Consider the following 15,470-nt stretch of genomic DNA (forward strand, 5'->3'; position numbering starts at 1 on the left):
TAATATCAAAATTGCACTTTTTCCTTAGTTATTGGTCACTTCTCATTTTGGCCCTTACAATAATTCAATATACATATTTAATCATGAATTAATTACAAAATGCATTATTTGTCTCTTATATAGGAAATATGTTATATCGGATGACACGACAACAACACCATAAAAGATATACTTACCGACAACATACAACAAGAGCGGCCTAGCTACAAAATTATGAAACAATAAATAATTTTGAAGACTCACAAGCAAAATGGTAAGGAGAAAATAGGGATGGATTCATTGTCCTCGAGCTTTGAAGGCTGCAGCTAGGCGTGTTCGTCGGTCGGTATGGTACAATTTTTAGACATTTCGGTTAAGTATTTTGGTATTCTGTTTCTTAAAATGCTATACCAATACCATACCTAATTAAATTCGGTATAGATTTCGGTTTATTCGGTATGAATATTAACTAGTGCATAGAGTACTCAAAAGTACAAAACTAAAAATGTTTGTTGACAAAAGTTTTGTCCGAAACCAGCAAATATCAACCCAGAGAGAGAAACTGTACATACAGGAATAAATTTGATCAATAGAAATATCTTGTTACTTGCTTAAAGTTAATTGATTAACTTGGAGAATAAAGGAAAGTAAAATTTTAGATTTCTTATATCTATATTATAATTAATAATATGTGTATTGTGTAATATAATATATATTTTGGTACGGCATCGGTATTTCGATATCTCATTTTAAAATACCAAATACTAAATTTTTTTAAAACTTAAACCAAATGCCATACCGAATACCAAATACTAAATTTTTCGATTTCGGTACGGTAATTTAATATTTACCAAATTATGTCCAGCCCTAGTTGCAGCCGGTCTTAAGAGTTGAAACCATACATAATCATATAAACAATAAATATCATTTTTTAAAATAAAGATATCTATTCGTTTAAAATACGCTTGCGCATCATGTCCAAAACACCCTATCAATCACTGGTAACACATTACAGATTCAAAAATTCATATCAATTCGTTTAAAAAATTATAAAATTTCTTACTTTTGACGGGCCAATTTTAGAGCCCGTTTGGATGAGCTTATTTTAATTGACTTTTAAGTCAAAATAGCTTTTAAGTCATAAGTTCAGAAGTCTAACTTTTGGCTTTTGGCTTGTTTTTGTCATTTTAGCTTAAAAACAAGAGTCCGGAACCTAAATATTTTTTTTTGGACTCAAATTACCTTACCAGGTGTTTTAAAAAAATACATTTCTATATATAACGTGCAAAAACAAGACGCTATACATTAACGGTTACATCTGCCGTTAAGGTATAACGTCTTTTATTAATACGCAATATGGTCTGACGATTTGACTGCCACATATAGCGTCTTGTTATTGTACACTATATATAGCGTTTTCTTTTCATACGCTATACCCCAATTTAAATACTGCCCTTCGTCTTCTTCCCCGACCATGCTTTCCCCCATTTTTTTTAAAACCCTTTCTGGTCCCTCCCTACCCGTTATTTAAAAAAAATTGTGGGCCCCTCCCGTCGCACAAAAGGTTAAGAACATAGGTCCCACATCGTATTAGAGCATTGTATTGTTGTGGTTTAACTCCTTCGTCTTCAAATTTTCACACAAAATACTCACTACATCGAGGTATTTCGATTTATTATATGTCCAAACTTGTATAATAATGTATATCACTGGCTATTGAATGTGTTTTCATGTCGTTTTGTGTTTTATTTGCGAAACTAGTATGTTATATTTATCCGAACTTAGATATTAGTGTTCTAAAAAAAATGTAAAATTGAGATTTAACTTTTTTATGTTAATATTCGAATTTAGATATTAGTGTTTCCATGTCGTTCTGTATTTTATTTGTGAAACTAGTATGTTAGCGTAGTAAACTGTATAGTATTTTAGCGTAGAATCCTTGTAGTTTAAGTATTTCTTATAATGGTAGATTGTTATATATACTTTGTACAATTAAATACTCAAAATTATAAAACAAACACACACAAATTATCAAAAAAATTAAATTTGACACACATAAATAATCATGATAAGTTGGTGCTACTGGGCCTCAAATATCGAGCCTGGAACTCAATTGTTATATATAATTTGTACAGTTAAATACTCAAAATTATAAAACAAATACACACAAAATTATCAAAAAAGTGAATTTGACACACATAAATATTCATGATAGTTTGGCGCTATTTGGGTCTCAAATATCGAGCTTACAACCCAATTGTTATATATACTTTGCATAATTAAATACTCAAAATTATAAAACAAACACACACAAAATTATCAAAAAATTGAATTTGACACACATAAATAATCATGATAAGTTGGTGCTACTGGGCCTCAAATATCGAGTCTGAAACCCAATTGTTATATATACTTTGCATAATTAAATACTCAAAATTATAAAACAAACACAAAATTATCAAAAAATTGAATTTGACACACATAAATAATCATGATAAGTTGGTGCTACTGGGCCTCAAATATCGAGCCTGGAACCCGATTGTTATATATATGCTTTGCATAATTAAATACTCAAAATTATAAAACAAACACACACAAAATTATCAAAAAATTAAATTTGACACACATAAATAATCATGATAAGTTGGTGCTACTGGGACTCAAATATCGAGCCTGGAACCCAATTATTATATATACTTTGCATAATTAAATACTCAAAATTATAAAACAAACACACACAAAATTATCAAAAAATGAATTTGACACACATAATAATCATGATAAGTTGGTGTTACTGGGCCTCAAATATCGATCCTGGAACCCAATTGTTATATATAATTTGTACAATTAAATACTCAAAATTATAAAACAAATACACACAAAATTATCAAAAAATTGAATTTGGCACACATAAATAATCATGATAAGTTGGTGCTACTGGGCCTCAAATATCGAGTCTGGAACCCAATTGTTATATATACTTTGTACAATTAAATAATAAACATACAATTAATGTTGTTTAATTTATAGTTGATGACATGGACGCGCCTATACATCCCGACCCTTACTCTCGTGAGCTATTAGTGCTTCAGGGCGATCACAGGTGCGCCTATATATGGGAGGGAGAGTTACTTTCCCAGACTCTCCGCGCTAGGAGAGTGGACGACCTGTGGGATTTTCTGAGGCACAGAGTTCTCCACGAGCGTATAGTCCATCGCCTCCAGGACACGAGATTCTATAGGATTATTGAGATCGGGCGGATACAGGTTCACTGGGCTTTGATCACGACGTTGATTGAGCGGTGGCGACCGGAGACACACACTTTTCACCTGCCCATTGGCGAGGCTACCATCACGATGCAGGACATTGAGGTTTTATATGGCCTGCCCATTGATGGCATGCCCGTTTCACTGCCTATTGCTATGAGATTTATGTCGCGTGATGCTTATTTGGACATACTGCAGCAGCTCACGGGTTTCAGGCCACAGGACGAGACTGCATCGTCGGGTGCTAGTCGGTTGACTTTGACCCCTATTAGACAGCACCTGGAGTACTCCACCTCGATATCACCGACGATACATAGGAGGTACATATCACCCAGTATACGAGGTTGTTGTTGCTTCTTCTATTTGGAGGGGTCTTGTTCCCGACACTTCGGGGAACCTAGTCAGCCTGAGATTTTTGCATCATCTTCAGCTGCTAGATGAGTTACCCTATTACAGCTGGGGTGCTGCTGTACTCGGCTACATGTATAGGCAGATATGCCAGGCGAGCATGGGCACTCAGAGAGATGTTTGTGGTTTTATGCTGCTTCTACAGGTGACAACATATTCAAATAAAGTGTTCATTAGTTCCAACTCTACCTAGTTAGACTTTATCTTAAACATTACGTTAACTTTGTATGTTAGGTTTGGACCTGGGAGCGGTTCTTGTAGTTTCAGCCACCGCGACCACAATTACCTCCTACTGCAGCACCTCCGTTTCTCCCTCTAGCCAGGAGGTGGGTTCTCCGCCGTACACTTTCACGAGAGTATGATGCTCATCATAATCTCCCCTCTACAGGGATGTGTTGGATCTGCTGGAGGGCGCACAGGTAAATATGTACCTAAACTTACCTGGTGTAGATTAACTTAGTGTTGTGCATACTCATGTTTCATGTTCTTATTTGATAGTTCATCTGGACGCCATATATCGACGATTTGATAGCTTCCCTGCCACCTTATTGCTCGGCCGACCGATCGATTTGGAGCACTTCTGCCCCACTCATATGCATCGATATTGTGGAGCATCATGCCTCGGAGCGGGTACTTCGGCAGTTTGGCCGCTCACAGTATATACCGAGGGGGACCATATGGGAGCCTACACATTATTAGAGGGATGATCGTTGTAGGGCAGACGATGCATTTATGGCATGGTTAGCAGTGTAGATCCATATTTGGGACCATCTAGATCAGATGATTCCACCCCCTACACATATCTAGGAGGTTGATCTTCAGAGGTATATGTCCTGGTACCGGCACATCACCCGAATTTTTATCGGGAACCCTATTCATTAGGCTGGAGGTCGGTACGTTCCATACGCCAGGCGACACGAGGCCCTGGTATGTTTTCTATTATTATTCATTATATAACTGCATTTTAGTACAATATATGTAGTTTATATTTTATACGTTGTGCAGGCTATTGGACTACACGCAGTCTATCAGATGGGACTGCAGATGCAGGATTATGTCGGCGATCCTACGGACGCCTTGCAGGATTATAACCATCGATTTGTAGAGTTGGCTGCCCAGACACTGCAACAAGCCCGGGAGGATTAGCGTTAGGCACACATGCCTGATTATATGGAGCCAGAGTAGTATGAGCGAGGCCATGGTATGACACGAGGTGGTGGTGTCCGACGAGGAACGCCCGACCCGAGATTTACATAGTAGGCGCCGACTGAGTTATGGTTCATCATCACGTTCGTAGGTATGGTTTTCATAGTATTGAATTAGAATTTGTCTTTATTTTCCATAACTTTGTTAATTTCTTTCTTAAGGCTGAACGCGATGTTGACATGACTGTGATAGATGATTACATTCAGGAGCCCGACGAGATAGTGATACGACAATTCAAATTATTGTGACTTATTATATACTTTGTTATTCTGAGCTTTTTATTCTTATGTAGGTTTCTACTAGACTGACGGACCCTTCTTCTGATCCTGTCAGCACCACTGATGATCATGCAGCGGCGCATCCGGCTATAAGGAGGCGACTTGATGATGACGATCCCGATAGCGTACCGAGGCAGGATGCGATGCACCTCAGGCCATCGGCTGCATTGAAGCATACTGGATGGGGGACATATTGATTTTATTCTTTTTTTTTTGTATTATATGTAAATAATCTTTTTGTATATACATTAACAACAACTTTTATATAATATGTGCATTACTTTTTTATTTCTCCGTTAATTAGCTAGTTTCGTACTACAACACAAACACAAGTCGTAAAGAAGTAAAATTCCATTACAATGACAGAAAATAAAGTTCATTACAACTACTTTAGCTTAATAAAAATGCACGACAATACACATAAAGATAAATTGATATACTAAACACATACATTTAGTCACTGCCGCCCATTATTCTCTGCTCCAACCACTTAAATTGTTCTAACAGCTTATTTTTTTCTTCTACCTCTTTAAGTTTCGCTTTCAACTCCACAACCTCTTTTTTAAGTTGTTTTTCACGTTCCCACTGTTTTAAACACAAATCATTAAGATCGTTCAACAACCCTTTGTAGTATTCCTGATGACAAGGTTCATCAATCCATACCTCAAAATCGCAAATAGGTTCACCGGGAACCTTATAAAACTTGTTCAAACATTCCCAAAAGCGGCGTCCAGCTGCACCATTATCCCAACAACTTTGAATCTGTCATTTTTTTCCGCACTTGCACCTTGGGACATAAATAGACTGAGACATTTTTCTGTTAAAAAAACTTGCTTTTCAAGTAAAATTTGCTATTAGTTATTTTTGAGCGAAGAAAATATGTAGAATGAGCTCGTCATTTATAGACAAGACAACACACATAACGTAGTATTTAACCGCGCTATATATAGACATAACATAATATTTAACCACGCTATGCCTTGCGTGTTAAATGTTTTGATGGGTACGAACCAGCTTTATGTTAGATTGACAAGACAACACACACACATAGCGTAGTATTTAACCGCGCTATATATAGACATAACGTAGTATTTACCCGTGCTATGCTTTGCGTGTTAAATGTTCTAACGGGTACAAAACAACTTTATGCCAGTTGGACAGCTTTTTCAGATTGACAAGACAACACACAGTCATAAATTAATCAGATTTATGAAAGTTCAATGTTGTTTCCAGTTCTTCCGAATATATAAGTTTTTTTATTATCATTGAAAAATTAAAATGGAGAAATTCAACTCATAATTAACAAACATAATTTTATTTTATAAATCTTGCAACATAAACAAAACAAATAAATATTACAACACTAACTCATTGATAGTTAGGCACAATAAAAGAACAACCACCCCGAGCTTGATTACTGTTGCCACCCAAAGGACATTTTCGACGGTCGTGTCCTGTTTGCGAGCATATCCACATCTGCGCGCATAAACGGTATCACTAACATCCATTTGGTTCCGTATACGCGTTCTCTTCTTCACCTGTATTAGACGCAAATAGGACTTGTTACACACCATTTTAAATGGTTCAGGCGGCCAATAATGTTCAGCACCCACTAGCTGCAACTGCCCACTATATGTGTTTAGGTACTTCGCAACACTATATTGTTGATCAACATAGTTGGTTACACCTAAACCAATTTTATGAAAGCACTTGATGACATGTGATCAAGGCATGTGGTAGATGGACCATTTCCCACAAGAGCATAACCTTGTAGATTCATTTACAGTATGTACATTATTACCTCGATTTTGATGGATAGCGGTGCGAACTTCAAAAACATTTCTTTCGTTATCATACTGCAAAATGAATGCCAATGCGCTCGCCGTCTGTATTTCTCAAATCTCTGCATCGGCACGGGCATAAATTCAACACACATTCCCATCAATGACGTTGCAGCTGCAGACCTTTCAACAAACCTCTCTGCCATCTGCTTGAACGACATACGCACCATGGCTGTGAAAGACAATCCTCTTGCTGACTTCAATAACCCGTTGAACTACTCTGACACATTCGTAGTCAGAGTTCCCCATTGTCTGCCACCATTCGCATGCAAAGTCCACTTTTCAGGGTCATGTCACATTAACCAATGATAGGCTGCCTCGTCTTCTTGCCTGATATATTCCATGTGCCTCCGAAATTTATGTTGTTGGTGGTCTGTTGCTGCCATCCACATCAAATCATGCAGATCCTTGTTGGGATGTGCCTTCTGGAAATTGGCTTTAAAGTGCCTAACACAGTAACGATGGTAGTCATAAGGTTCTTGCCATGCAGGCAAGTTCTCCATAGAACTTAAGATACCACCGTGCCGATCAGATATTAGACAAATACCGGAACACTGTTTGACAACGTGCTCTTTCAAGTGGTTCAAAAATAGCGTCCACGTCTCTTGGCTTTCATTGGCACAAATAGCAAAAGCTAGAGGATATATCTGTCCATTAGCATCTACTGCCACGACTATCGACAACTTGATATCGTACTTTCCATAAACATGAGTGCCGTCTATAGATATTACGGGCCGACAATGCGAAAAACCATTAATTGCTGGTTTAAACACCCAGAACACGTAATTGAATGTATATTCTGGTTTACCTAGAATTTTCTCAAGCTTCCATTCAACAACCGTACCGGGGTTTAACTGCTGCAGTGCAGCCATGTACCTAGGCAGATCTGCAAATGACTTATCCCATTTACCATAGACTATTTCAAACGCTCGTTTGTGCCCGAGATATGCCTTTCTTTTAGCAATAGTATGGCCATGTTCCTGGTGGACTGTTGTAATGCACTCTTTGATTTTATACCTTATGGATGCTTTGATGTGTGGAATAAGAACAAGAGAAATCAAGTCTATCCAAGTTGAAGTGATTCCAGTTGAATGTGCCTATTTCGCATGTGTGGGTGGGAATGTATTTACCCACTTTCCACAAACCTGTTTTCTTCTTGCTTGCACGCAACATCTAATGACATGGCCAAAACCACCTACGACAAACAACCTTGTATACAACCGGACTTGACTCTCATACCGTCATCTCACGACACTCTTTTGCGTTGTGCATTTTACAAGCCCTACTTAGGCGCGCTTTATCAGGAAAAAGCATGCCTTTTGCCAGCACCGTTGGTCTAGACTCATCCCACATTGCTGCCCGAATTTCATCAAAATCTCTTGTGAGAGCTTCCACATCCGGTATGCTTGGCAAGTTATCAAAGTAAAGAATCTCCCTTGAATGAAACGACACTTGGGACTCGTACACTCTTCGTCTAGGGGGTGGAGCATACTCTCTCGTCAAATAAGATCCTTCCTTTTCATCAGCATCCTCACGAAGAAAGGGTGTCTCATCTCCAGATTCATCAGCATTGTTGTCGTAATCACTGTTCTCTTCCTCACTCTGTGCATCTGCTAGATCCCGATTTAATACGTCATCTTCGGGCAATTGAGTGAGTACATTTGGTTCAACTTGCTCGTTTTCACTGCACAATCAACAAAATAATAAGATGCTGAATTTAATAAATACTTTCAATATAGCCGTATCACTTCACTTACAAGTCGTAATGTGATGAAATTTCATGATGGACATTTTCATTTCGGTGATGTCTCCCAAATGGACCACCATGATCCAACACACCAAAACTATGCTTGGGTTCAAAATTTGTAAAATTCATATCCGGCCTGTACCCCCTGTTAAATATATGAGCGTTAATACAGATTCAATACAACAAAAATGTACATCGTAACTGTCACACCTCCTTTTTCGCCCGCGCCGCCCAGAAGGGGCGCGGAAGGGAGTTTTTTTCCAATTAAAGGACAATCGAAACGGGATTTATTTATTTATTTCAGAGTCGCCACTTGGGAAATTTATGGTGTCCCAAGTCACCGGTTGAATCCCGAATCGAGGAAAAGAATGACTCTGTTTAACAGTCTGCGCACCAGAAATCCGGATAAGGAATTCTGTTGACCTGGGAGAAGGTGTTAGGCATTTCCCGAGTTCCGTGGTTCTAGCACGGTCGCTCAACTGTCATATTCGGCTTGATTATCTGATTTTATACAAGTATGAACTTATGTGCAGATTTTAACTCTTTACCGCTTTCATTATTATTATTATTATTATTTTATAGGGAATTGCAACGTTGTGAAAATGTATCTCGAACCACGTCACAATCAATGTACCCGTGATCGTTGACACACTTTGACTCCGTTGAGATTTGGATTTGGGTCACATCAATGTACACCCACATTTAAGAAAGTAAATTATTAAAGGTGCGCCTAAAGCGACTAGCGCATTTTTTTTTTGAGAAGGCCGTGAAATCTTGCTAAAACGGCCCATCCAAAGTTCAATTAATTATTAACCATTTATTGAGGGCCCCACAACTTATGCGTTTTATTGGGTGAGGCTCATCTCATTTATTTTAACAGGATAATCCTAAAATGCCTACATTTTTTCTATTAAATTTGTCTCTACAAAATGAAAGAGAAAAGGTCCTAATTTATTTACATGCTTACGAGTTGTTATATTTGGGTTCCGAATATGATTCGTAAAATCTAAAAATGATGCAAGCAGGGCAGTCCGTTGCCAATGCGGGCCCAGATCCAATATGTATGGTACAAACTGGACCCGGGCCATCTCATTCACATGTAGTTACCTAGTTACATTGTACTAGGCATGCTCACAGTTTGTCAAATTAAAAAAAAATAAATTGCAATCTAATTTTAATCCTAAACCATTTATATGCTGAAATTAACCAATAGTATTTAGCTAAACAATATTCCTACAAGTTCCGAAATGATCTATTCGTTTAATGAACTAACTGTTGAATGTTTAAAAATAGTCTAAATCAGCTAACATGCTTTTTGAGACATGATAATCATCCAACAATAACGAATTAACTAGACAGAGTTACTACATCATTTATTTATTTATTAGGCAATACATAGATAGTTTGTCCGCTAAGCTACCGTCAGATGTTCCATTATATATTAAACAGCTACATGATTCTCATTAGAGTAAGGTAAATAATGTATATATACAAATAAAATTCAGAATATAATTAAGATAAATTCAGAACTTCAAATCTTCATTTCATATTCATGCTTCACGTTTCAGTTTACAGTAACCATCGTGTCAGTTGTGTACCTGATATTGGAAGTAAAAGAAAAGGAAGATCAACAGAAATACAGTAGCATACAACAACAACAACACCCAACAACCAGTAACAACCAACAATGAGAAACCAGTGACAGATTTTAAAATCAAGATAAAAATCCAGCAAACCAGTGAAGTAGTGGCAAACAACCAACCAAACTCAAGGAACAAATCAAACGAAAATCCAGAGACACCAACAACAATCAACGGGCAGAAGCAAAGGGAATCTTTTCAGATTGAAAGACTAGTTAATGTTTAACCCTTAATTTCTGAATCCGTATATCAGAATATTTAGATTGTATATCAGGTGTATACTACTCTCTCTTTAAATTTCCAGAATGTTTTTATTTTTATTTTTTTGGAAGTCTTAATATTTTCGGAATTCCATCTCTTTTCAATCTCGCCCCCCTTTATTTTGTGTCCAGCCCCCTCTATTTATAGCCAAACTCTCCTTATTTAAATTAAATCTCACTATCTTCCACTCATCCCCCTTTTAATCCCACTATCATATGTCTTGTTCCCCATTACAGATTAAACAAACACATTATCCCCTCCACTATATCTTGTCCCCCATGCCTACCTTAAACAATTATATTATTCCCCCACTACATTATGTCTTGTCCCCCATCATGTATTATTTTAATATTATTTAATCTTAATGGACAGAGCACTCAAAATAAAAAATTGTTCAGATTTTCAATTCCAAATATACCCCTCTAAAATTACTGAAATTACCATTTTACCCCTGAAAATACTGCAATTGACCATTCTAACCCTGTCAGCTATAACCAATTCACCTAATCAATTCTAACCAAAATACAACGGCTATAACCAATTCCTAATTAAATTTTATGAACAAACTTAAACTAAATGATGAACAACAAGGAAACAACTGGAATTATTTTGAATGAACAATATTTTTTAACAACAAACCTATTTTCAGATTCAACAACAATAACAAACAAGTATATTCAAATCATTGAGCTCAAATTCAAATTAAACTTAAACAAAACAAATAAACAGATTCAAATCACTAAACTCAAATAATCAATTGATCTTCAAATTAAATCCAACAACATTACAACAAAGATGCATGATTCAAACTAAATCAAAAAATTAAAAACCAAATCATAAACTCACATTAAATCACTGGATTAAAAACGAACTTCAAACAAAAAAATGAACACGAATTAAATCTAAATTAAACAACAAAGAATGAATTCAAGCGATTAAACTAACACTCTATATTAAAACTAAATCCTTTTAAATTAATAAAAACAAACTGAAGAAATAATTAATTGAACTTCAACTTAAATCTAACAACATTATAATTAAACTAACAATTTCTACCTAAAAAATAAACAAGAAAAATGAAACAAACTGAAGAAAATAAAAAAACGATAAACACGAATTGGTTAAACCAACTAACCGAATCGGAACGACGATGAACTCAAACCAAGACTGTCAATGACCTAACGGATCTCGACTTCAACGACAACCCACCTTCTCTTTTAACCTCGACGAACTTAGAATGACAAACAACGAACAACAACAGACTCAAACGAAAACCAAACGAAACCTTGACAGAACTTCGACGGACTTTAACCGGACTGCCTCGCTTTTCCTCCGTGTATGTGCGTGTGGTCATGGAAGCAGCAGGGTGAGTTCTTGGGTGTTCTTTGTTGGAGGTCGACGAGGCTTAGACCATGGTGAAGAAGACGAAGACGAAGCAACAGTAACAGCAGTAGCGCTGCTTGTCGCGATGGAGTTGGTGGTTTGGTTTCCATGGCGGACGGGGAGGCTGGGTTGCTGGTGGTCAGCTGGACGTGAGGGAGAAGCCAGTTGAAGATGAAGCAGCAGAAGCAGCAGCCTTCCGGAGCTCGACGTAAGGGCTGCCATGGATGGCGATTGTGTGTGTGCATGTCGAGCAACTGGTCGTGAAGCAGAAGACACAACAACGCAGCAGCCATGGTCATGGTGAAGCTGGAAGGAGAAGAAGAAGCAACGACATCAGCTACCATGGAGGTGAGGACGATGAAGGTTGTTCGTCGTTGCCGTTTGAGCTTGGGACGAAGAAGATGAAGATGGGGCAGCCATGGGAGCTCGACGAGCTCATCAATGGCGGATAGGGGCAGAGGCTGTTGGACGAAAAAGAAGGAGCAGCCAGGGTGGTCGACGAGCAGCTCTGCTACTGCATCAATGGCGGACGGGGAGGTTCGTTGGCATTGGAAGGGGTGTGAGATGAGGAAGATGAAGATGTGAAGAGAAAGAGGGTCTTTTGCACTCTGAAAAAACCAAACTTAGGCTTTAGGGTTGTGTATATTTGTGTTATAATTGGAGAGGGTCGGGTCGTGGAGTGGGTATGGGTATAACATTGGGCTTTGGTCAAGGGTTTTGGGTTGGATAGAGGTGTTTTGGGCCTAGGTTCAAAATTGGAGAAGAGGCCCAATTCCGATTTTCTTTATATTTTTTGCTCTATTTTCTTTTACTTTCTAATTAATAAAACTAAAATTCTAAATTAAGTTATAAACTAAATTAACTTATAAAAAATACTAATTAATTCCTAGCAACAATTATCATACATAATTAAACACCAATTAAAATAAAATTGCACAATTTGACATTGAATGCTAAAAATGTAAACAATGCATATTTTTGCAATTTTCATTTCTTGTAAAACAAACTTAATTACTTCTAATTGTAAACTTAAATCCTAAATGCAAATGTGATGTATTTTTGTATTTTTTATTAATTTAACAAATAAACATGCATGGACAAATACACATAATTATTGAAAATGCCACGAAAATTCTCAAAATTGCACACAAAGGAAAATTGTTTTATTTTGAATTTTTTGGGAGTAATTCTCTCATAAGGCAAAAATCACGTGCTTACAGCCCCCCCTCTTTGTCCGAAAATACGAAGAGTTTTCTTGCAAAGATAAAGTGAGCGGTTTTTGCCCATCCAAGTACTCCGTGTGAAGCATTTTTTTTTGAAAAAGATTTAACCGAACCTTTGCTTCAAAGGTTTTCTACATATCCCTGGCTAGAAGGGAATCAGGTTAATGTAGTTCAGGAAGTTTTGGTAGCTGGGACTACCATGGGATTGCAATGTTACTGCTGTTGCATGCTGTTTGTACTGCTTGCTGATCTCCTTATTACACCATGCTGAAAGAAAACAAGAAGCTAGACTAGACCATAGTATATGAATTACAAAATCTTATCCAGATCATGCTCTTGTACCTCTTGTTGCTTCGAAGCTAGGCTAGAGTACAATTTGTTTTTGTTGCCTTGCTTCCTTGTCTGCTTGCATTTCTTTCGGTGCTTTACTTCTTTTGACACATGTACTTGAGTTTGTACTGTGACCTCTTGTTGCAACCTTCTGTTTCCCGGTGCCGGGGAATTTTATTGTTTCCTGCTGGGGATTCCTATTGTAACCCTCTGTTTTATTGTCCTCTGACTTGATCTTGAAATGTATGCCTCTGTTATCTGGGCGGGCTCCCAACTTCAATACTTGAAAATTAAAGACTTGAAATGTATGCCTCTGTTATCTGGGCGGGCTCCCAAGTTCAATGCTTGAAAATTAAAGACTGAAATGTATGCCTCTGTTCTATGGGCGGGCTCCCAACTTCAACAACAACTTTAAAAATGAATGTCATTCCTCTCTTCAACCAATACATCGCCATTCTGTTCTTCAGAGGGGGCTCCTGATTTCAACAACTTTAAAAAATAAAATCCTATTCGAGGGCGGATGAACCCGAAATATCCTATTCGAGGGCGGATGAACCCAAAATATCCTATTCGAGGGCGGATGAACCCAAAATATCCTATTCGAGGGCGGATGAACCCAAAATATCCTATTCGAGGGCGGATGAACCCAAAATATCCTATTCGAGGGCGGATGAACCCAATTTCTTCAACTTAAATGTAAAGACTGAAATGTATTCCTCTGTTATATGGGCGGGCTCCCAACTTCAAAACTTGAAATTTAAATCGCCATTCTGTTCTTCAGGGGGCTCCTGACCTCAACAACTTTCTTAAATATTAACACCTCCATTCTCCAGGCGGGTTCCTGACTTTTTCAACTTAAAATTTAACAACCTCCGTTCTACAGGCGGGCTCCTGACTTCAACAATTTCTTAAATTTTAACACCTCCATTCTCCAGGCGGGCTCCTGACTTCAACAACAACTAAACATTGATAATCTTAAGAAAACTAAAAAATGACTCCCTTTTTTTCAAATTCAAACTTCTTTTTTTTTTTCAAATTATCCTAGGAGAAAATTCATCGAACTAGATTTTGATCCTAGGAGAAAATTCATCGGACTAAGATTGTATCGGGAGGGAAATCCATCATACTAGGACTTTTATCCTAGGAGGAAAATGTAAAGATCAAAGGTTTGAGAAACTTACCTTTGTAATTTCTTCTTTTCTTTTCTTTTTCCCTTGCGCTGCTTTGTTCCTGTTTCAACTCTCAAGCAAAGAAAATTTTATCAGTTTTTAAAAATGGTGGCCGATTTGTGGCTGGGGATGGCTTTCTCCTTTAAAAGCTCGTGTTGTCTTTCCCCGAGACTGCTAGGGATAACACTGCTGGGGAATTATTTACTTACCTGTTGGGGGATAATATTATTGGGGAATCTCCTTTCTTCCCCTTTTTTTCCAAAACTACTTCCTTCAAAACTTTTCTATCTCAACATTGCTGGGGATAAAATGTTATCAACTGGGGATAACGCTGTCGAGGATAACACTGCTGGGGGATTTTGATTCCTTCCAAACTAGTGCTTCACTCTTCTGAAGGCTGCTGGGAATGACACTGGACTTTTGCTTTTTTCGAGCACAAGTTTCATCCTTTTGTTCTATCCGCTGGGGAACAACTTCCTTCATTAAAACTTTTTATGCTGGGGGTAACACTGGTTCAAAGACCACTTCCCTTTAGATTGGTGCTATCTTTATTCTTCCCCAAATGGGTATCTAACTTCCAGAAAATTTTCTAAATGAAAGGAAAATTTCTGCCCCAGTTTGATAATCTCCCTTATGGCATGCATTTCCGTCATCAATGCTATTTCCTTTACCTGTTTCAAAGTTTGTTAGTTTAAAACGTGGTGGTTTGTTGTGACACTCCTACTGGGGATGACTTTTC

General features: G+C 37.6%; 1 protein-coding gene across 1 annotated transcript; it reads right to left on the bottom strand.

The window, feature by feature from the left end:
- Window positions 1-7,271: 7,271 nt before the first annotated feature.
- LOC138883687 (uncharacterized) lies at window positions 7,272-12,231 on the bottom strand. The gene is made up of 5 exons (XM_070164389.1): window positions 12,038-12,231; window positions 8,736-8,870; window positions 8,308-8,662; window positions 7,579-8,075; window positions 7,272-7,485 (listed from the first exon to the last, which is right to left on the bottom strand). Exons 1-5 carry the CDS (start codon window positions 12,229-12,231, stop codon window positions 7,272-7,274), a joined length of 1,395 nt encoding a protein of 464 aa, XP_070020490.1.
- Window positions 12,232-15,470: the final 3,239 nt, after the last annotated feature.

Source organism: Nicotiana sylvestris, chromosome 12 (genome assembly GCF_000393655.2).
Source record: "Nicotiana sylvestris chromosome 12, ASM39365v2, whole genome shotgun sequence".
In the NCBI taxonomy this organism is placed as follows: Eukaryota; Viridiplantae; Streptophyta; class Magnoliopsida; order Solanales; family Solanaceae; genus Nicotiana; species Nicotiana sylvestris.

Bases quoted from the DNA above. Each gene is read 5' to 3' on its own strand.
- LOC138883687 (XM_070164389.1), bottom strand. From the start codon at position 12,231: ATGGCAGCCCTTACGTCGAGCTCCGGAAGGCTGCTGCTTCTGCTGCTT. The intron at 8,871-12,037 runs GTCTAAGCCTCG...TATATTTAACAG, and splicing joins TCTTCGTCTTCTTCACCATG to GGGGTACAGGCCGGATATGA. The intron at 7,486-7,578 runs GTGGACGCTATT...TGGTATCTTAAG, and splicing joins GCCAATGAAAGCCAAGAGAC to TTCTATGGAGAACTTGCCTG.